This window comes from Mastigoproctus giganteus, chromosome 10, assembly GCF_048544385.1.
Source record: "Mastigoproctus giganteus isolate SK-2022 chromosome 10, ASM4854438v1, whole genome shotgun sequence".
Taxonomy (NCBI): Eukaryota; Metazoa; Arthropoda; class Arachnida; order Uropygi; family Thelyphonidae; genus Mastigoproctus; species Mastigoproctus giganteus.
Genome location: NC_143584.1, coordinates 100178215 through 100200124, shown reverse-complemented (window position 1 = coordinate 100200124; position 21910 = coordinate 100178215). Strand labels below are relative to the sequence as shown.

The window sequence follows — 21910 nt, the reverse complement described above, 5'->3', positions numbered from 1 at the left end:
CATCTCTTCATAAAGTCAGGTATTACTTAGATCCAAAATTTGAAAGAAACCAGACTAGGAAATCAAAACCAAGAGAGGTGCATTATGACCACAGAAGCCGATGCGCCAACAACTAATAAACCACAACAACAACATCCTCCAGTAGTATGAGGGTATCTTGTCTCGGCTATTAGTTTTGCAACTTCATATGAAGCCATAACCAAGTTTCTGTTACAACATCTCATGGAAACCATCTTTACAAAACTTGTTCTAGATGAAGTATTAACTTTTCTCCAGTAATATGAGGGTATCCTGCCTTGGCTATTAGTTTTGCAACTTCATATGAAGCCATAACCAAGTTTCCGTTACAACATCTCATGGAAACCATCTTTACAAAACTTGTTCTAGATGAAATATATTCATTTTTCTTATTAATGAAAAATTTCTTTTGCTTATTTGAGTATTCAGGATGCACACAATCTAAGTGCTGTTTCAGTTTCAACGGTTTCCTGCATTCATTTCACAACAGCGTTTCAAAGGAAATACCACAATGGCATGTAGTTATTGCAGATAAAACCATATTTTAAATAATACTGCCTTTTCTGAGAGGTTTTGATTTTCTTTTCCATGCTGTCAATCTACCCAGTGCCAGGGTGTGTATTAATTTTATTTCTATTTCCTGCTTGTACTAGGCTGCACATCACTTGACTTGTTAAGTGGACATTTTTTCAGCCACTTATCCATATTAAAAATTATAGGATGTTTATAACTATTTATTTTTAAAAAAATGTGTAATTTTTAGGGGTATTTTTTTTATTTATTTTTTATTTTTTTATGAAAACCCCAAACACGAGAGGAATTAGAACCTATGGTACTTAGTACCATGCTTGGGTTGTAGTTTGAGAAGATGAGAGAAGATATTTGTTGCCATTACACTTGAACTTCTGTAGACTGTAACTTTCAGGAAATACATATGAAGGAAGGTTGTTCCAGAAAACAGCAATTGAATGAATGAACAAGGAAGATGAGAAGTTGGACAATAAATGGATGTTGAATGGTGGCCGAACGTGATCGGACTGTTTCGAGAGAGAGAGAGAGAGAGAGAGAGAGAGAGAGAGAGAGAGAGAGAGAGAGAGAGAACGCGCAAATTATAGAAGCCAATTCAGAACAGTGCCCATGGAAGTATCTATAGAAAAGGCATGCAGCAGAAACAGTACATTTATGAGACAGTGAGTGGAGAGACTCTATTAGAGATGAGTCATTATTTGACATAACTGCCCTCTTCTGAATGGAATCAAGAAGCTTGAGAGAGGTTTTGGGGGCACCGCCCCAGATGTGGGAACAATATTCCATGGTATGGCAGATTTGCGATTTGCACAGAGTGAACAGCTGTTTGGAAGAAAAGTAATGCCGAGAGCGAAAGAGAAAGAGAAAGTTTTTAAATGCAGAAGAGACAATATTTGTAATGTGCTTCTGCCAAGAGTAATTATAAGTCAGGGTAATCCCGAAAAGAGATCTTGCCTAGAAATCAGAGTGTCACCAAAGATAAGCATAGGAGCAGAAGAATCCTTTTTGCGAGATATAAGACAAAACTTTAGGATTGAAATCAACTAAGTTGTCTTTGCCCCACTGGAGAATTACCTGGAGATCGGCATTTAAGGAATTGGTAGCGGATATTCGAGAAGGTGAAGCTGATTGAGCAGGGCAAGGTTTCTCAACATGGAAAGTGGGATACAACATGCTATCATCGGCAAAACTATGGATAGGAATTCCAGTCAATAGAAGAAGGTCATTGATATACAAAGAGGAAAAGAGTGGGGGAAAGAACTGAACCTTGGGGGGACTCCAGCATTAATCGAGAAGTTAGAAGACAGAGAGCCATCTACCATCACCCTCAGTAAGCAACCAGAGAGAAAACTGGATAACCAATTACAAAAAACAGTTGGCAAACCATAAGATGGAAGCTTGTTTAGAAGACCTTTATGCCAAACACGATTGAAAGCCTTGGAAATGTCAAGAGCAACTGCTTATGTTTCACCGAACTTTTCCATTGAATTTGTCCATAAATGAATAACATAAGCTAGAATATCACCAGTCGATCAACACTGAGGGAATCGATACTGGTGATCGTTGAAGAGACGGAAGGTTTCTAGTTAGTTTAAGAGTTGGCGGTTAATTGATTTCTCCATTACATTAGAAAGAGTAGAAGTAATTGCAATGGGACGATAATTGGATGGCAGGGATTTGTCACCTTTTTAGGAACCTCCTGGACATAGCAGGTTTCAAGCAGAAGGAAAAACACCTTTGGAATAAGAAAGGGACAAAAAGGCATCAAAGAACAGGAGTAAGTTCATGAGCACAGGTTTTTGAGAACAAGGGGAGAAATACCATCAATACCTGGAGCTTTCTTAGCATCAAGATTCATCAAAATCCTTCTGACATCCTTTTGATTGAATGGAGGAATTGAATGGAGCATGTTGGGAATGGTGGGAGGTGTTTTACCAAGATCTTTTCGCTGACCGGTACCAGGCCGTGGATCACTCTTTGGGAAATTCTGTGCTACATCATATTGACTTGATAGAACAGGAGGAAGTGTCTGCATGTTGTACAAGTAAAACTGCTTTACTGTAATTAGTTCAGAGTCCAGCTGAGACTGGCACTTTTAAGCCTTATAAATTACACTGAAGTTTGTCAACACGAATATTGATGTTTGCTCCATTTATATCCCTGACCAGATACCAGTTTACTTCTTTCCATGCCCCTGACAAACTTCAGCCAGCCACTTCACAAGTACAGTAAATAAAATTATTGTTAGTCACAACTACTGAAATGTATCTTTGCTGCATCTGCAATCCCATGGGATGTGTTAACAACTTGTTCTGCAGATTTGACTGTTGACTTTCTCACAAAATATTGACCTTAACACCATACTGCGAGATATGCACCTTCAAGAAGGGTTACCATTACTTCCTGTCCAATTTGTGGTATACACCATCTCTGCACTGTGATTTCATGCCTAAGCAACAACTGCATGCCATCTGCCACAGAGTAAACTACTCCATAACTAAAGCCACCTTTAACTGGGCCAAGTTGCATGCCATAAAGAACTGCTTTAATTCCACATTGGATAAGGGGAAAATTCCCTTTGTGAATATTCGGTCAATCCACCCACCAAATCTTAACTCAGAGGAGTGATTCGACCATATTACTCAGTTCTTAAATGCTATACCTTCCAATTTCCAGGTCCTGAAGAATTCCAACCAAAAGAATATCCCTGACATCATCATCATCATCACCACCAAGCAGTAACTGTTAAATTATATTAATGTATTACTACTCTTGGATAATTATATATTTCTGATATCCTTTTAACAATCCAAAACTGTGATAAAAGAAATTTATTTTCTGCAACAATGGAATATTTATGAAGTAATGCCCATTCGAAAATCCAGTAGACCAATATCATTCAGTCACTACAGGCCCATATCTAAAGCATCTACTCTGCTTAATCTTCTTGAAAAAAAAAAACTGTTATCAGTATTTTCTAAACACCTACTCCCTGAGATGCCTCAGTTGCTGATGCGCCAATAAAATACAAACAAACAAACATCAAACCTGAGATGCCTCTTCAAATTCACTATGCCCTCAAGCACAGTCGCCAATCTCTTATCAGTATCCTCAAAAATTCTTCGGGCTTTTGATAATAATTCTGAAATTACAGCTGGGTATCTTGATATTCAATCGGCATATAACACAATTAGTATTGGGCTCTTCTCCAGCTACTCTAGATTTTTTCACGATTGCCATGGGATTCCTCCACTCACTCCTGACCTCCAGAGTTATACACGTTTCAGCTGCATGCCAGTCATTCTTTTGCCATGTCACTGCTGGCATTCCATGGAGAGCTCTCTCTGTGCTTCTCTTCACCACACTAGTCTTCCCATTTGCCAGACTTTACAGGGAAGACTGCTTATGCTATGACATTAAAATTCTAACTTCCAAAAGTCCTACACATTATCATAAATTTTTTATTAATAGAATAAACAATGTTCTCAGCAACCTCTTTTGACTACCTGGCACATTTCTCATTGACTGTCAACTCTGCTAAATTTACCATTGTAGTTTTTCTCTCCAAAAACAACCTTCACAGATACAACCATCTCTCAACAGTGTTGCCCTTCCACAAGTGAATGAACACAAGGATCTGGGAGTAATACTTGATCCCAAACTTAATTTTTTGTGCCCAACTGCAGTTCATGTGTCGGAAGATTTAGTCAGCTGAGGTGGACTGCAAAGCACCAACTGCTTAATGTCAGAGATTGGAAAACATCACTCAAATATATTTATAGGATGCTTCACAAGTACTGTTGTATGCCTCAGAAATTTGTGCATCTACTGTCCCTACAACCGTTTTTTTGCAGATGAGCATTGGTCCCTGAAATGTTTCAACTTCAAGTACCAGTTGCCACCTCAGTTCAGAATTATAAAGTTGGCACAGAACCTGCAGTGTACCAGGCTACACAGTGATCTATGCAGAAAGACTCAACATCATAGTAAAGATGATGAGAGGACACTTTAGCTCTCCAAACAGCTGGGATTTAAGCCCTTGGAGGATTCCTCTTCATACCCAAAAAGCCCTCACCATCCCTTGGTCAAATCTGAATCACTTCCATATTACAGACAGATTCCTGCCTATTAAATGCTTTAGGCAGCACAAGGTGCTGATTTGAAATGCTTTGTGGAGGATAGCAAATATAGGAGGGCTATCCTTGCAGAAATTATGTGATCAATACATGCACAATTCATAATTGTACCATGTTCAAACCTTATTGAAAATGCGAACAAGTCTGTCTTCTGAAGGGTGCTTCAGCTGTAAGTAGGGAATCTGCCTTGTTGGTAGTTAGTGGCTCTGCAATCAGTGAATTAATTGAAACTGCATGCAAGTGCTTCTCTCTCTTGTTAATTGTATATATAGTTTCAGAACACCATACTTTTAATCAATATCTTTTCATTATTTTATATTATTAGATATTCATAATAATTGGCAATGCTATGTTCTTCATAAAACATATAGAATATCATATTTGTAAATCCCCCTAGCTGTATATCTATGATGGAATATTGTATGTTGTAACAGTGGTCTAGTTTTGCTAAAGCCAAAGTGAGCACAAAAAGTAGAACAGATTATGTGCCTTCAACATCCAACAGATCGAATTCATCCAACTTATCACGTAGCGAGCCAGGGCAGATCCAGACCAGCTTAAATTAATCGTAAATGAGGAAAACATCAACATCATGATCCTCCAAGAACCTTATACTCATGCCAAGCAGGTGCGAGGTTACCCACTTGCATACAAAATAATTCAAGCAGATAATGAAACTCCCTGGGCAGCAATTGTAGTCAGGCACCCAGAGCTCACCACCACCACAAAAATATCAAATCTCTACACAGCCTCGGCGGTGTGCCTGCCATAGACCCCTTGGAACCTTTTATGTGGTTTCTATATATAACAGTCCTGTAGAGGATATGCTACTAACAATAAACTATCTGGAAAACATAGCAGCCCTCTTCCCCAATGAGAAGATTATCGTGGTGGGCGTGGACATAAACTACTGCTTCTCTCCTGCATGGTTTGCAGGGTCTGATGATCATTGCAGCACCTGCAGTGGACATCGATTAGAGGAGTTCATATCCAATTCACAACTTACTGTATTAAACAGGCCATGCAATCTTCCAAAATTTTCATCCATTCTTTGGGAATCAATTATTGATATCACCATGGCTAGCAGACAGACAGATGGCTGGCTACATCTCTGGCTGGTGTGTCCAGGAAGCTTGGACCACCTCAGACCACCAGTCCATAACCTTCCAGATGTCTAGAATCCAACAACACCCACTGAATGGTGGCTCCCATTTGGGGCCCAATGGCTAAATGGCCAGATGAACAATGGTACACAACATTACACCTCCCAAAGCCCACACACTTTTAAATCTCTGGCCTCTACAGTGTACTGTTTCACATGATAATGTATATTATGCGGAGATGGAGGCAATCCCTGGTGCCATTAGACACGAACACGCTATACACCCATTGAATCGCAAACTCACACTGAACAGATTCAAAATAAAAATGCTAACTGGGACAACTTCATAGAGCCTTGGACATCTCTGTCAGGCAACTCCCAGCGGGATGGGAGACTGTAACTTGCTGGACCCAGAAGTGCACCAGAGAACTGTTACTGTCATTACAGACGCCTGTACCACAACCTTTTAACAAATAATCTTTTTCCTGTGGTCCCCGGAGCTGCAGTGCCTCCATAGAGAGGTAAACAGTAAAAGGAAAGCTTTCCAAAGAGCAAGGAGACCTTGGCCGCAGCTGAAGGTGGACATCTTGAGACAACAATACAGAATAGCCAGGAACACCTATGCAGCTCTAATCTGCCAAAGAAAAAGAACATCTTGGGAGCACCTGGAATGCCAACCCTTGGGGGGTATATAAAGTTGCCACCAATAAACTCCCCATGGGCGAGGTTTTGACAACCACTCTCACACCACAAGGCATAATAACTACTTCCTGGGAGCTGTCAATTAATAATATACTCAATACCATTTTCCAGCCTCCAATCTCTGACCTCATACCAATATAAGCTCAACTGTGTGCCTCCAACAATTGCCATGCAGGAAACTGAAGAGCCCATCACCCTGGAGGAACTTCATCGAACAGTATTGAAATTCAAGGAGAGGAAATGCCCATGTACTGACCTCCTTGAGCCTGAGATTGTCAGGAGATTGGCAGACTACAATCCACATTTACTGCTCAACCTTTTCAACCATGGCAAAAGGATTCTTTTGCCAGACATCAAGAATCTGAATAAACCCCACAGCAGTGAACATCTTATAGCGCAATCGGGCTCCTAACTGTTCTCAGCAAACTCTCCGAGTTCTCAGCAAACTCTTCTTCAGAATTGAGAATTCTTCAGTATTATACAAATGCAAGTCTACAGGCCAACAAGAATATGGATTCCTTCCAGGGTGGTCTACAGTAGACACACTAAATAACCTAATAACAACTGCTCAATTCTCTTGAGAAATACTTCCTTGGCAGGCTGAGATTCCTCGAAATCTGTACTTGTGCATTAAAAGCTATTTATGTCACAGCTCTCTCCATGTAGAGACCCCCTACTCTAGGGTGATCAGAAAGATCAACAGGGGATGTCAACAGGGCTCAGTTCTAAGACCAACTTTCTATAATATGGTCTTGAATGAGTTCCTAAACCAAGGTCTCGGGCCTGATATGTCCCAAGCCTTTGCCAACGATTTTATCCTTTCCATGCCCACCAGCTGAAGGGCCCAGCTTGAAATTTCTGCTAACCAAGTGCTCCGACTCCTCCAGTATTGGGCCATCCAGTATAACCTGACAATTTCGGCTGAGAAAATCCAGCATCCTCCTGAAAGGGCATCTAAGTCTGGCCAGACCACCACAGATTAAGATGAATGCCACAACCATCAAGCACTGCATCCAGCTTAAGCACCTTGGTGTAATCCTGAACTCAGAACTGTCCTTCCTCCCACATCTACAATATATCCAAAAGAAGATAAGAAATTACACAGCATTTGTGGCAAGGGTTGCCCACAGGGACTGGGGTTTAAACCAACATGCCGTAGCCCTGTTTTACAAAGCAGTATTTATTCCAGCCATCTCATATGCTGCGACGGTCAAAAACAGAAGAAATTAGCCACAATTCGAAGAGTAGTACTTCTTGCCATCACCAGAGCCTGCTGCATGGTGAGCACTCCTGCTCTTCAAATCCTTGCTAGGGTCCTCCTTCTAAACCTTCTAAACATTTAGATGTGGCATGGTATATCATCTTTCCAAATAAATCACCACCATTGCTTTCACAGCCAACCCAGCAATCGATCACAAGACAGAGAAAAGGTGCCTTCTTGCTCACCTGCAGCAGATCTGTCAGGACAGATGGACGACATCCAATAAGGGAGCAATCACAAATAAATTCATCCCTTCACGTTCCCAAAAACCCCAAGCTGGTTTTCTCCTGGCCTGTACAGTGTGTCTCCTTACAGGCCATGGGTCGAATCAAGAAAAATTGACATCCCTGGGCATCGCAAGTGATCCATGCTGTCACTGTGGCACTGACAAATCTTGAGTGTCCTGATTATGAAGACTTGATCTGCTTTGATCAAAAAGATTACTAAAATGACAATGGACATATACTAATTCAGACCCATGAATATTATAAATATTTCACCACTTTTGCACAGGATGTCTTCAAAGACGAACATTAAGGAGTCTATTGAAACACCGAGAACAATAACTTTACACAGATTTTAGGCACTCCTCTCCAGTAGCACTGACCACTAACCGCATTGAAGCTCAACTGAACTGAGTTATTCACTACTTTCATCCAAGTTCCATCAGGCTCGTACTACAACTAAACCCTCAAGCAAGATCAATCAATATGACTGTGGTATTACCTGATTTTTGACCTTGAAACTACAGGACTTGATCCATTACACAGGAAACAAGACTTGGATTATGACATCAATCAATTTGGACTTTGAAGACCTCAAGAACTGGGCAACTCCATTCAAGGGAAATCTACAACTCGACTCACCACAACCGAGACTTTTGGCCTCTTGATAGTCTACACTGGCTTCTCCTATCCAGTTTACTTTTACTCCCAATCCCTGGATCACTTCAGGTACGGCGCTTCTTTAGCCAGTTGGGCAGGAGCAGCAGTGCGTAGCACACGCTTCTTGATTAGATCGGGGTTCCAGCCTGTGAGCCCCCAAATATGGAGGATGTGGAAAGGTCAGGGAATGACCACTGCATATCCCCGGAGCAATATGGCCTTAGTTGCTAATGCCTCCTAAAAACCAAATAACAACAACAACAGGTACCAATCCCTGGACCACTCTCCAGATGGATTCATTTCCATCGTTTCTTTGGGGATGCCTCTATCTACATCCCAAAAACTTCTGTCTGTTCATCCCCACTTGACTGAACCTCCTTAATCTGCCTTTGCAATTTTTTTAAAATTAATTAATTAATTTATTTATTTTTTATTTTGTTTTATTTTACTTGGTCTCCATTCAGGAGGCTCAGGTGACCCTGGCAGAGACCAGCCAGAGAAGCAATTTTTACTACCTGGCTCACCTTCTAGTGGTGTCTACGGGCAACGTGGGGTCCCACCAGGAGCCCCGTGGCCAAGCAGCCAGAAGAACAACAGAACAATTTACAAAACTATGTAAACCACACAACCACACTTCTGGTATTTACAGAGTAGTTTTTCCTCACGAGAGTACTAAAGGCACAGTTGTGAGAAACCACTCGTGGAGTTCTCTCCCAAAGCACTATGTACACAATATTGTATATACAATAAAGATTCTTCTAGTGCATAGGTTCCCACTTTGGAAACCTATGTACTAGAACTTCAGTTTCCCCCCCCCCCCTCTGGTGGGCACTGAAACCTTCTAGGGGGGGCGATAGTGGGTTCAGAAGCAATTTGGGGGGCGTTCAGGCAGTCTAGGGGTTGGTGGCTCCTTATCCGTATTTTTATCTCCTTGGGTCCAGTGGACCCAGTTCAAAGGTCAACTAATAAATTCTATAATTTTTACTCAATCGACACAGCTGAAATTCACTATAGGTGAAGCCAGAACTGTTTTCTTCGATTTTCCCACTTCAATTTTCAAAACCTTCTATTGAATTTCACGCAAATGACAAAAAAATGTAACATCAAGTGAGTATTTTTTTAGGCTTTTTTCTGTTATTTTTCTAAACCCACCCTAATTAGCCTAGGGCCTAACACGACAGCACCAGCTACTGTGAGTTGACATAAGAAGCAATAAAGCGAAACAGTAACAACAACTGTTTTGTAAGCGAACAGATCGTATTTCCTTTCTTCAACGTGTATTGCTCCGATGAACAGAAAATCAGGAAAATTCACCTTTTAGAAACAAGAAAAACTGGTGTAAATCTCATAACACTCCAATGTGCATTTGATAAAAAAAAAGTTTGCTTTATTGTAATTGTTTTTAGTAAACAATATTGGAACATATTCGTTAGAAGATCAAACCAGTTTCCTGGGTTTGATCTTCCAAAACGAAATTTCGAGAAAATATTTCTATTTGTAGCTGCGTTATAAACTTCGAAAACTGGTGTGCAAAAGAAGGGAAAAAAAATCATCCGCTATAAATAACAGATTGTTTCTTGAAATGTGTATTCTTCACAAAACTGCAATATTTTCTAACAGTACAAAGCTAACAGATTGCGACTAACGGCTGCTCAAAAAGTATTCTTAGAAGATATTTGCTTGTTACGCTTTGATGTCATCGCAAAGGGAGAAATTCTGTTTTAGTACAGAAGCTGAATAAATTCACTATCCACAGTCATAATGCTGTTCTGAACTGCAATAAACAGATAAACCCCGCTGAAAAATAGATTTTCTCCCCATCACTTCTCTTGCTTTGCTGTGGTTTTTGGCGAGCAATTTCACACAATCAAGTCAGTGACTGCTAAATGCGATGCGATTTCTTGTATTCTCTCTCTCTATTTCGGGATCTCGACTGTGTGGTCATCCTGGAGTATAAACAGAAAATTTGTTAGTCAGAATGCTGTTCACCAATGGCACCAGTTATCAACTCTTTTACTGTCCTAATTCTCAGTATGTGCAGAAAATCAACTTGGGCAAAATTCGAAAGTGCTACTTCAATTAGGAGCAAAAACCATTTGCCCCAACATAACGAATTACTTTAGGTACAATAAAGGATGACTACTGATGATTTTACTGACTGGAAGGAAGTGTCCACAACTGTACAAGGCGGTCACTCAAAGGAAAGTAGCTGTAGTCATTTGTATTCAAGGACAAGCTATACGGTGATGTTTGAAATGTATAATGCAGTGAACTGCATTATACATTTCAAATATTAGCATAATATTTCCAGGGGGATTATTGCAAAATATTGTTCCGAAAAACAATTACAATAAAGCAAAGAGGGTTTTTTATCGAATGCACACCGGACAAAAATCGGACTAATCTGAACTTAGGCATCCTACGATGAAGCTGACTTATTAGAACTTTATCATGTGTTGTGAAACTGAATGCAATAAAGAAATACTTTCGAATCCACGATGAAACTGACTCACTAGAACTTCAGCATCTGTGATGAAAGTTACAGTTGTGGACCTTTGACAATCTCCTGGCCTTCCTCCCACCAAAAGAGTATTTTTATTTCTCTCTCTCTCTCTCTGTCTCTTTCCCTTAGGGTTGGACTAGAAAGGGTGAACTCCCTCGCCTAAGGAGTTTTTTCCCCCATGTGAATGAAAGGAAGTGGAAATTTCAGGAAAATGAACCCTGTTTTCCTTCATTCGGCAAACAATAGCTCTGTCAGCACAAGAGAAGTGAAATTACATTTGCGGCTTAGAATGGAATTCAAGCAAGCAAAGCCGACCGGGCTAGCCGAGTGGGTAAAGTACCTGCCCGGCAACCCAAAGGTCGCGGGTTCGATTCCCGCCTTGGGCTTGGATCAAAGTACTGCAAAAACTTTGGGAGGTGCAATATGGCCACAGAAGCCGATGCGCCAACAACTACCAAATCAAAAAAAAAAATCAAACCAAATCAAGCAAGCAAACATATGACACTTTATGGTGAATTTTTCAGGCGTGTGTGTGATAATGAAAATTCAGTTTTTCGATGGTATCAAATGCATATAAAACAATCCGTTACTCGTAGCATATATATATATATATATTTTTTTTTTTTCGTTTGCACATCAGTTAAGATGCATGCGAAGTTCCTTTGACATAAGTTTTTGAAGTTTATAACGGAACTATGAATAGAAATATTTTCTTGAAAGTTCGTAAGAAGATCAAATATACATCCATGAAACTGCTGTTCTGATTTAGTCCTCTAGAAACAATTACAATAAAGCAAACTTTTTTTTTTATTAAATGCGCATTGTAGTGATCAGTTTTATGACAGTTTTTTTTTTTCCCTTCCGTTTCCAGTATGGCTTCCATTAGATGAATTTTCTATATTTTTTGTTAGTAGATACAATACATACTGAAGAAAGGAAATGCGATATTTTTGTTTTACAAAACCAATTCGTTGCAATTCTTTCATACAACAATTACGAAAAGTAGTAATAGCAAAATGTTGTGACAGAGCGACAAAGCAAAATGTTGTTCGCAAGTAATGATGCTCAACTGTTTGTTTGCACAAAAATTGTTTACAGTTTTATTTTCTCCTTGGATCACCTTGGTAATGCTAATGACTTAAGCTTGACCAGTCAGTTATATCTCCGCGTGTGTTGATTCGTTTGATACAGATTAGGCGCGAATTTTAAACTATTGCCGTAGCGCATTTCATCTTCAAAGCTTCCAAGGCTGTTTTGCCGACGTAATAATTCGTAAATTGATATGTGATCATACATTTTTGCTGTTTAGGAATAAGTTTCATTACAATCATCAATCGAAAGTGTGATAGATAAGTGGAGTCATACAAAGTGTAAATTAAATTAGTAAATTTTGTTTTGCGAATATTGTTGCAAATTTTATTACTTCATTATGTCTGAATCTAAGAAGAAATGTCGACAGTACAGTATTGAGTATTTGAAATATGGCTTTATTCAGTCTCCTACGAACCAATTATTACCTATGTGCTCGATTTGCCAAAAAGTATTTGACTAAAATGCATGCTGATGAAAAGGATAAAGATTTGTCCTATTTTCAAGTACTAGAATAAAAATATTTTAAACGTCCAACTATATCAAAACTTTTTGCGTCATCCACTAAACAAGATAATGATGGATTACAAGCTTCTTATAATATTTCATTATTAATTGCAAAAGTGGGAAAACCACACACAATTGGTGAGGAATTAATCTTGTTGGCAGTAAAAGAAGTAATAAACATTGTGCTTCATAAGCCAGTATCAGATATCATCAGGAAAATTCCTTTGAGCAATAATTCAGTGCAAAAAAAGAATCGATGAAATGGCTGAAGATGTTCAAAAATCATAGTGCTTTTATTTGAAGACATGCCAATTTTCCATTCAACTCGATGAATCAACTCTCCCAAATAATGAAGCACTACTCTTATCATACGTACGATTCATAAAAGAAGAAAAAGTTTGTCAAGAATTATTATTTGCTAAAAATTTGGAAGTGGATACAAAGGGAGAATCTATATTTAATACCATGAATAAGTTTTTTCAAGAGAAAGACATTCCTATTCATAATATTTTGTCTGCTACTACTGATGGTGCTCCAGCAATGACACGGCGCCACAAGGGTTTCATAGCGCATTTGAAACAAGCAGTACCAAATGTACTCACTATACATTGTGTTCTTCATCATCAAGATTTGGTTGTGAAGAATTTAAGTGAATGCCTGCATACGGTGCTCCATTACGTTATTAGAGCAGTCAACAAGATTAGAATTCAATTCATTGAGTGACAGATTGTTTAGCCAACTTTTTAGTGAAAACGATGAAGATTTCAATCGTTTGCTGCTTTACAGAAGTTCGTTGGCTTTCAAAAGGTATTTGTCTGAATCAATTTTACAATTTGTTTGATTCATACTAGAGTTCCTAGAAAACAGAGACGACGGATTATGGGCTAACCTGATTACATCCAAAAATGACATTGCTTATTTGACAGACCTCTATAAAATATTTAATGAAGTCAATCTACAATTATAAGGTGATGAATGGAATTTAATTAAAACAAAAAATATTATTGCCGCTTTTGTGGGGAAACTTCTTCTGTTCAAGCAGAATCTAGGCCGAGGGGAATATAGCCACTTTTCAAATTTATCAACAGTGTCTCTCAAAAAGGAAGATTTACTTACCGTATTTCCCCATGTATAAGACGCACCTTAATTTTGGGGCCCAAAATTTGAAAAAAAAAATGTATTATGTAAAGTTATTGAACTCAAGTTTTATTCATCATAAAATTCATACAACTCATCACTGTCAAAACTTCCATCCATTAGCTTGTCCTCATCTGTGTCTGATGACGAATCACTGTCTTCATATATTGCCTCGTCCTGAGTTCCATCTATGGCATTTGAAATGCCACACTTCTTAAATGACTTGACAACGATCTCAACCTTGATATTATCCCAGGATATTTTCACCCAGGTACAAACTTCTCCTATAGTTGGTTTTTTCACTCTTCTTGCTGGTGTCAAATTGTCCCCAGAAGACTTAATCCATTGGTTCCATTTGTCTCTCATGGCAGCTTTGAAGGGTTTGTTAATGCTGACATCAAGTGGTTGGAGCTGGGATGTCAAGCCTCTAGGTATGACAGCAAGTTTTTGTTTTTTGCTCTGCAGCAATCTTCTTTGTATTTTTTGTTGTGTGTGCCCTGAACTGATCAAGCACCAATAGGGCAGGTTTGCATAAGAGCCCACCTGGTCTCCTGCTCCAAACTTTCTCAAACCAGATCTTCATCCAATCCTGATCCATCCAACCCTTGTCATGAAAGTGGACATTCACTCCTCGAGGAATGTCTTCTTTTGGCATTGTTTTGCGTTTGAAAATCAGCATAGGAGGCAGCTTGGTTCCGTCAGCACAACAAGCTAGAACATGTCCACTTGTCTTCACAGTTACAGTTTTCACCCCCTTCTTATCAACAGTTCTTTTACTTGGGACATCAAATTGAAGGGAGACTTTGTCCATATTTGCAATCTGTCCCAACTCAAACTGTTGTGTCTTCCGACATTGAATGACAAAACAATGAAATTCAAAGACTTTCTGCTCATAGCTTTCAGGCATCTTTTGGGCAAGTCTGGTGCATGTACGCATGCTTAGTCCATTCCGTTTCATGGACCTGAAGGACACCAATTGTGTCCTCCTTTGAAATCAGTAACATCTTTTTCACAGCAATTCTTGCCTCATGCTGAACCATCTTTGTGGACACAGGAATTCCAATTGTCCTTTGCTCTTCAATCCATATCTTCAATTCCCTCTCTAAATCAGGCCATTTTGCTGACTTGCCTCTCATGGGCTTCTTCTGCCATGGCGTTTTCAGTAGGGGTTTCTTCTTCCCGTAGCCAGTCTCGGATTGTTTTCTCGGTTGGAGGAGGACCAAACTTACATTCAGCAGCACGATTTCCATTCACTTTTGCAAACTGGATCACTTTTATCTTGAATTCAGCACTGTACGAAAATCTGAGCCATTTCTGGGCAGAACGTGGCAAAATGTAACCTAATATACCGGTAACAAGTGCGAAACAATGAGCGCAAAGACAAGAAGCACGAAAAAGCGGGAAATGCAAGTAAAAAAAAAATCTACAACCACTGTATAAGACACATCCTGTTTTTAGACCCGAAATTTTTTGAAAAAAGGTGCATCTTATACATGTGGAAATATGGTACACACTGCCAACACTTGGAGGTCTTCCATGCTGATTTTAATGAGCGATTCAAGGATGTTCTAAACACGAATATACCAAATTGGGTTCCAGATCCTTTCTCATATGTAAACACAGCAGGATAATCAAATTTAGAAGAGGAACTCATAGAACTCACAACAAATGAAGAACTAAAAATAAAATTCAAAAGTGGATACCAAGAGTTCTGGCTTCAGAAATCAATACCGACACTGTACCCTGGATTATGGGAAATAGTGCAGAAATTTTTAATTGCATTTCCATCTTCTTATTTGGCTGAGCATGGGTTTAGTGCTGTAGCGAATTTACTATCTAAGAAAAGGAACCAATTGCATATAACTGAGCATGGCGATTTACTACTGTTTTTAACGAAAGTTGAACCCAATATTAACAAACTTTTAAAAATGCAGCAGGTTCATCCTTCACATTAATTTGTTATTTTCTCTTTGTATTTTTACTTTGTAAGTTTGAAATAAACAATTTTGTAATATATTTGATGGTGTTTTAATTATTACAATAAGATTCTTACTAATGCATTTGCAATCTCTTAATATGTATTCCGAATTTTCATATTTAAACCATTGTATGAAACTGTGCATAATGTTATTCGAGCCTACACTTTACAATCTTTACATATGGGCTATGTTTCATCAAAATCGGAATAGCAATAACTGTGTTCAAGATGAAACACATATTGGCCATTACTTTTTCAATATTTAACGGCATAAGCAGTAATGTATCATTAGTTGCTATTTACGTTGAAAATATCAAACGGCTTGAATGCGGAAAACTGTTATGGGGGGGGGGGGTTACAAAATTTATGTCTTGTAAAGTGGGCGGTGGCCTGAAAAAGTTTGGGAACCTATGTACTAGTATATCTAATAAATTTTAAATATATTGTATTAATTTTTGTCTTTTTAAACCTAAGCACATGCCTTCAATTCAATGTTAGGAATTTATATTCAATGTATAACTTGACTATAAAATTTTAGACAGTTCTTTTTGCACTTCCCAAGTCAACTTATTGCCAGCACATATGATAATAGTTATGGTAATGAAAAGTATTTTAGTATTAAATTAGCAAATTCAGTGAAAGGACTAAAAAAGTTACTCATATTATGTTTTGATATTTGATTGTAAACCTTTTTTCGTTTATTTCCCTTAGATTGCAAGTGCAATAGATAGTTATGCAGCTACCCTCCAGAAACGCTCAGATAGAGATGTTTTCTTCATGACAACACAAGGAATTGTTCAGTTGGTTCAGAGATATCGGAATGGTATTAGGGGAAGAATGAAGGCAGTTGTGCAAGAACTTCTGAAGCAATATTTGTGTGTGGAAACTGAATTTCAACATGGTAATAAAAGTGCAAATTTTTCATCGTTTTTTTTAAATATGATATAATCCAAAGTTCTGACAGTCAACCAATGTTAGCCACTCTTAAAATGAGCATTTTGTTTAATAACTTCAGTGCATGCATATTAGATTAGATTTTGTTTCTTATATATAGGGTGACCATATGTCCCAGTTTAGCTGGGACAGTCCTAGTTTTAGACTGTTGTCCTGGCAAGTATAGTATATTTCCTTGTTAAAAATATTTTTATTTCAACTATAAATTTTTTATTGGTCTGTTTTTCTTTTCCATAAAGTTTAACTAACACTAACTTCCTATCGAATTTATGGCTTCCGAGCTACTTAATAAAAGAATTATTCACAAATGTGGAATCTTACACGAACAATAAATATTGAATAAATAAAATGCCATGCTATACTAATTCTCAAACACACCAGTATTTTCTGTTACACAACCAGACAGTGTACCAGCTAAACCATATGGTGGGCTCCTGGCAGTCTGCGAACTTATTAATTAATTATAATTAACTATTAATTATGTATAATAATTAATAAAATAATCTAAAATATATTTCTTGGCTAAATGCCTAAGAGTATGAAGGAGTTTGTTTATGCATGGGTAATGCACATACATCATTTCTACTACCAAAGTAGTTTTAATGCATTGTTTTAATGATTAGAATGAGATAGTAGTAGTAGTGGCATGTGATGCAAGATAGCAAGTGTATGAGCTTATGCAGCATCAGCCAAAAAAAAAAAAAAAAAAATCACACCATTCCCTCCAAATGCCTTACCAGTTTCTCTTTAAATTTATTTAACCTATCAACTTCCACAACAACAGATGGAAGTTTGTTCCAGCAATTAACCACCCGCCAGCTAAAGGCAAATTTCCACACATCTATTCTACATCTGTCTTTTCTTAATTTGAATTTATGCCCGCTTAGGTTTGTAATCTGAACAAGTGGAAGGATCCCATCAGAATTCAGCGTGCTCAACCCATTCAAGGCCTTATACACCTCAGTCAGATCACCGTGCAGGTGCCTAGTCTCCAGCCACTGCAATTGGCAGAACTTAAGCCTCTCTTGGTAAGAGGATCCCTTCATTCCCCTCACAATTCTTGTTGCCCTTCTCTGTACACGCACGAGCAAATTGATATTGATAATCCTTCCTAAAAGGAGGCCTCCAATGTACACAGTACTCAAGGCGTGGCCTGGCCATTGCCTTATACAGAGGGACAATCACCTCCTTTTCCCTGCTAGCAAAATTCCTATATATCATTGACAAAACCCTATGACCTGCCCTGGCAGCCTGTCTGCATTGCTCAGAAAACTTCATATCTGACTGCACAATTACTCCCAGGTCTTTTTCATTTTCTACCGTTTAAGTGTAGTACCACATAGTTGGTACGTTTCTCTGGGGTTACTTCTACCCATATGCAGTGCATTTGTCAAGGTTAAACTTCAGTTGCCACTTCTTTGCCCATCTGCCCAAATTATCTAGATCCTTTTGCACTGACACACTTCCATTACTGTCATTAACAACCCTGCCAACATTCATATCGTCTGCAAACTTGGACATTAAGCTGATATACCATTATCAATATCAATTATAAATTCAGAAAACAACAATGGACCCAACACTGTACCCTGAGGGACTCCACTAATAACATTAGTCCACGAAGAGCAGCACCCATTGATTATCACCCTCTGTCTTTTCCCACTCAACCATCCTTTTATCCATTGTAGCAACTTACCCTTAATACCATTCTGCTCCAATTTGTGCAATAGTCTTCCATGCACAACAGTGTCAAAAGCTTTCCTGAAATCCAAATATATGATATCAAAATTATTTTTTGCATCCAGTTCCTTTGTAACCACATCATAATATACTATCAAATTTTTCAGACAAGATTTTCCCTTAACAAACCCATGCTGTGTCTGAATTATTGCTGCAGTCTTGTCTAGATGATCCTGCAATGCATCTTTAACCAGTGACTCCATTATTTTACCTGTAATGGAAGTTAAACTAACTGGTCTGTAATTACTCATGTCACCCTTCGATCCCCCTTCAACAATTTCTCCTCCACTTTGCTCTCAGTTATTACAAAATCATTAAGCCCCTTGCTACACTTTGATAACCTTCTGCCATTTTCAAACCTTAATAACTCCTCATGTGCGAATGTAGATGCAAAATACTCATTCAGTTTGTTTGTTATCTGAGCAGGATCATCAACACTCAAACCCCTCGATATCAAGTGAACCAATCAAATAAACTCTTTTTCGAGTTTATTTAAGTAAAGAAATGCTTGCTGTTTTTCTTAGCATTCTTTGCCAAAGATTTTTCATAATCTGCCTTCGCCTGCCTAACCTCCTTTGTGACCTGATTACAGACTAGCTTATATCTGCCATAGGCTTCTGAGTCGTTTCATAATATATATGCATCCCATGCATATTTCTTCTCAGTCACGAGTCTCATTAGTTCATTTGATAACCATTTAGGCCTAAACCTAGAACGATATTTCTTAATAGGCATGAAACTTTTAGTAGCTTCCATGATTAATTCCAGATATGATTAAAATGATGCATTAAAACTACCTTGGTAGTAGAAATGATGTGTGTACATTACCCATGCATAAAAAAAAACCCTTGAATTAATGAATGAAATAATTTTTATTTTCAGCCATGTCAATCTTAGTTAAAATGCAAAATGAATTTTGCATTTTAACTAAGTGCACTTGATTTTTTTGTAATGATTACCTCTGAACTAACAAAAAAAAAAAAAAAAACATGAGTTCTTTTCTTTTCATTTATAAAATCTGTTTGCTTTATGTGAACAGATTTTAATGTAATTTTATTATCCCACAATTAAAAAATTTATAAATTTGATTCATTATGTATTTTGTTGCACACTTTTAATTGTATTTTGAAAGTTAAATTATTTATTAATATACTAAATAAAATATTAAAGTACTCAGAAAATTAGAAAATAATTTACTTTACTTATGAAGGCACATATAAATAAAAAGACGCGAACACTAACGTTGTCCCGGATTCCCTTCTTTAAACAGTTGCATTGCCCCAGATTTTCTTCTTTAGATCACATTTTGTCCAAGAGCATATGGTCACCCTACTTATATATTACATGTTCAAAAATTATTTGCTTTAGTTGCTTTTATGTTGCATAATGCCATTAAAGGTCAGCATGGCATAGCAGCAGTTTTCAGTCATTTAAAATTGGGGAAATGAACTTTGGGTTTTAACCAAATCTTTTTCATATTGGTACTCCCAAATCGATTTTTTAGAATTTGCATTAAAAGAAACAAAAAAAACCCAGCAATTATAATTAATTTTTGAAGTTCTACTCCATATTTTCACAACAAGGTTGGGAAAATATATAATAGAAATTGATGAGGGCAGAGGGAAAATAGGCTGATCAGTTGTCAAAAGGTGTAGGTGCTGGATTTATGCATTATGTTCCATTATCAATTTCCAAATGCCAGTTTCTTTCTTTTTGACATAATTGCCAGTAGTATTCCATTGTTACTATGTATTTGCAATGTATTAAACTATTTATTTTGTGAGACATTCAATACTAATTCATATTATAGGACAGTAGGATGTGTTTAGTTTTTAAGATGATTTGATTGCATTAATTATACTTCATATTAAAAAAATATTGGAAAATCAACATCCATACTGGAGGCAGCATTTTAACCTGCAACCTTTAGTTCTTAGGCAATATGTTACCCATTCACTGTACATTTTGGTCCTAGATGCTAATCATTCTTGTAGCCAATGCGACTTATAAAGTGATCTATTTCAAAGTGACAGTTCCTATTTAGTTTTAAGTTTTTGTTTCTTTTCAACAAATAAATATATTTTGCCTTATGAACTGTAAGCAAGTCCCAGAAAGGAAAGCCGCCTTACATTTTTTCTCTTCTTTAACTAATAGATTAAACTTATTGTATGGTTAACCTACCGGCACTATTCGTGCTTCCTCATGGTGGGGCAGGAAACCTGGGAGAAGAAATGCACTCTCTCAGGGCTGAGAGCCATTAAGCCTAAGACAAAATGACACTGGAAATTACTTTTTTTTTTTTTTTTTTTTTTTTTCCCCAACCCAAGAGAAACATGGAAAACATCACAACTTCATGCCTCTGTAAAATTGCAGCATATACTTAGGGACAGGGAAGACATTACAGAGTCTTTTAACTTCTTAAAAAAACATGATGAATAAATATCACATGATTTTGATCTCTTTGCTCCATAAAGAACATTTTTACTGTATAAAACCGTCATAGTTGCCACTGCAAGATAAGCCAACAACCGTTTCATTCTAATTGCATCTTTGTTGAGAATAGGTCCTCTGAGCCAATCCATTGTGGAATATCCATTGTAATAACACACTATGAGGTGTGCTGAACTTAAAATTATCCTGAAGCATAATCTCAAAATGTGGCCTTCACAAAGTGTCAAGGAAGAAATCTGTTCCAAACTAAATATGCAATGCGTAGAACTGTGAAATGAATACAGTAGAATGTCGATTATCTGAAAATCAATTATCCGAACCACCACTACCCAGAAAAAAATTACAGTATCTACTTTTAGTGCACTGGTTGTTATGCTGAAATATTTCGCCTGCTGCTTAATGCATTCATTTCCTGATAATTTATTCGAAGATATATGCAATATAGCATAGAAATAGTTTTAATTTGTCATTACAGGAGTTAAAAATCAGATGTTGACTTTAGCTACTGTGTGGACGATGGACAGTGTCCTATAACCTTGATGTGTCATTGTCTGTTGTTAGCACAGAAGTATGGGGGGCAGTTAGCTTTCTCTCAGTCTGCTACGAGCTACTGCAGTGTGCCGTTATTACAGGCATTTTGTTTCTAATCTTGCAACGTTCGAGTTTCTGTTCGTGGATATTTCAAAATGAAATAACTGGGTCAATTTGCTTTTTAATTTTAATACATACTGCTGCCCCTTTGTGTTTTTGGATTAGTTTAGCCAAGGTTTTATTCCATGTGTGAAGAGGCATCGAGAAAATGAAGGTAAAGCTGGTAAAGTTTTGCTTATTATTGGTAATGCACCACATCAGCCAACCCTCTTCTTGAAAAACTGAATTCAATTGATGAGAACTTCATTGCCAGGTTTTTACTGCCAAAT

The 21910-nt window shown here is 37.7% G+C and overlaps 1 protein-coding gene across 2 annotated transcripts in view; it reads left to right on the top strand.

Annotated features, from left to right (window-relative positions):
• Positions 1-21910, top strand: part of ACC (acetyl-CoA carboxylase) — a 1497654-nt gene that overhangs the window by 595883 nt on the left and 879861 nt on the right. For both annotated transcript variants that reach the window (XM_090383551.1, XM_090383552.1), the window contains one exon: positions 16557-16746. In XM_090383551.1, the coding sequence (XP_090239677.1) occupies positions 16557-16746 (190 nt within the window). The remainder of the gene's footprint in view (positions 1-16556; positions 16747-21910) is intronic.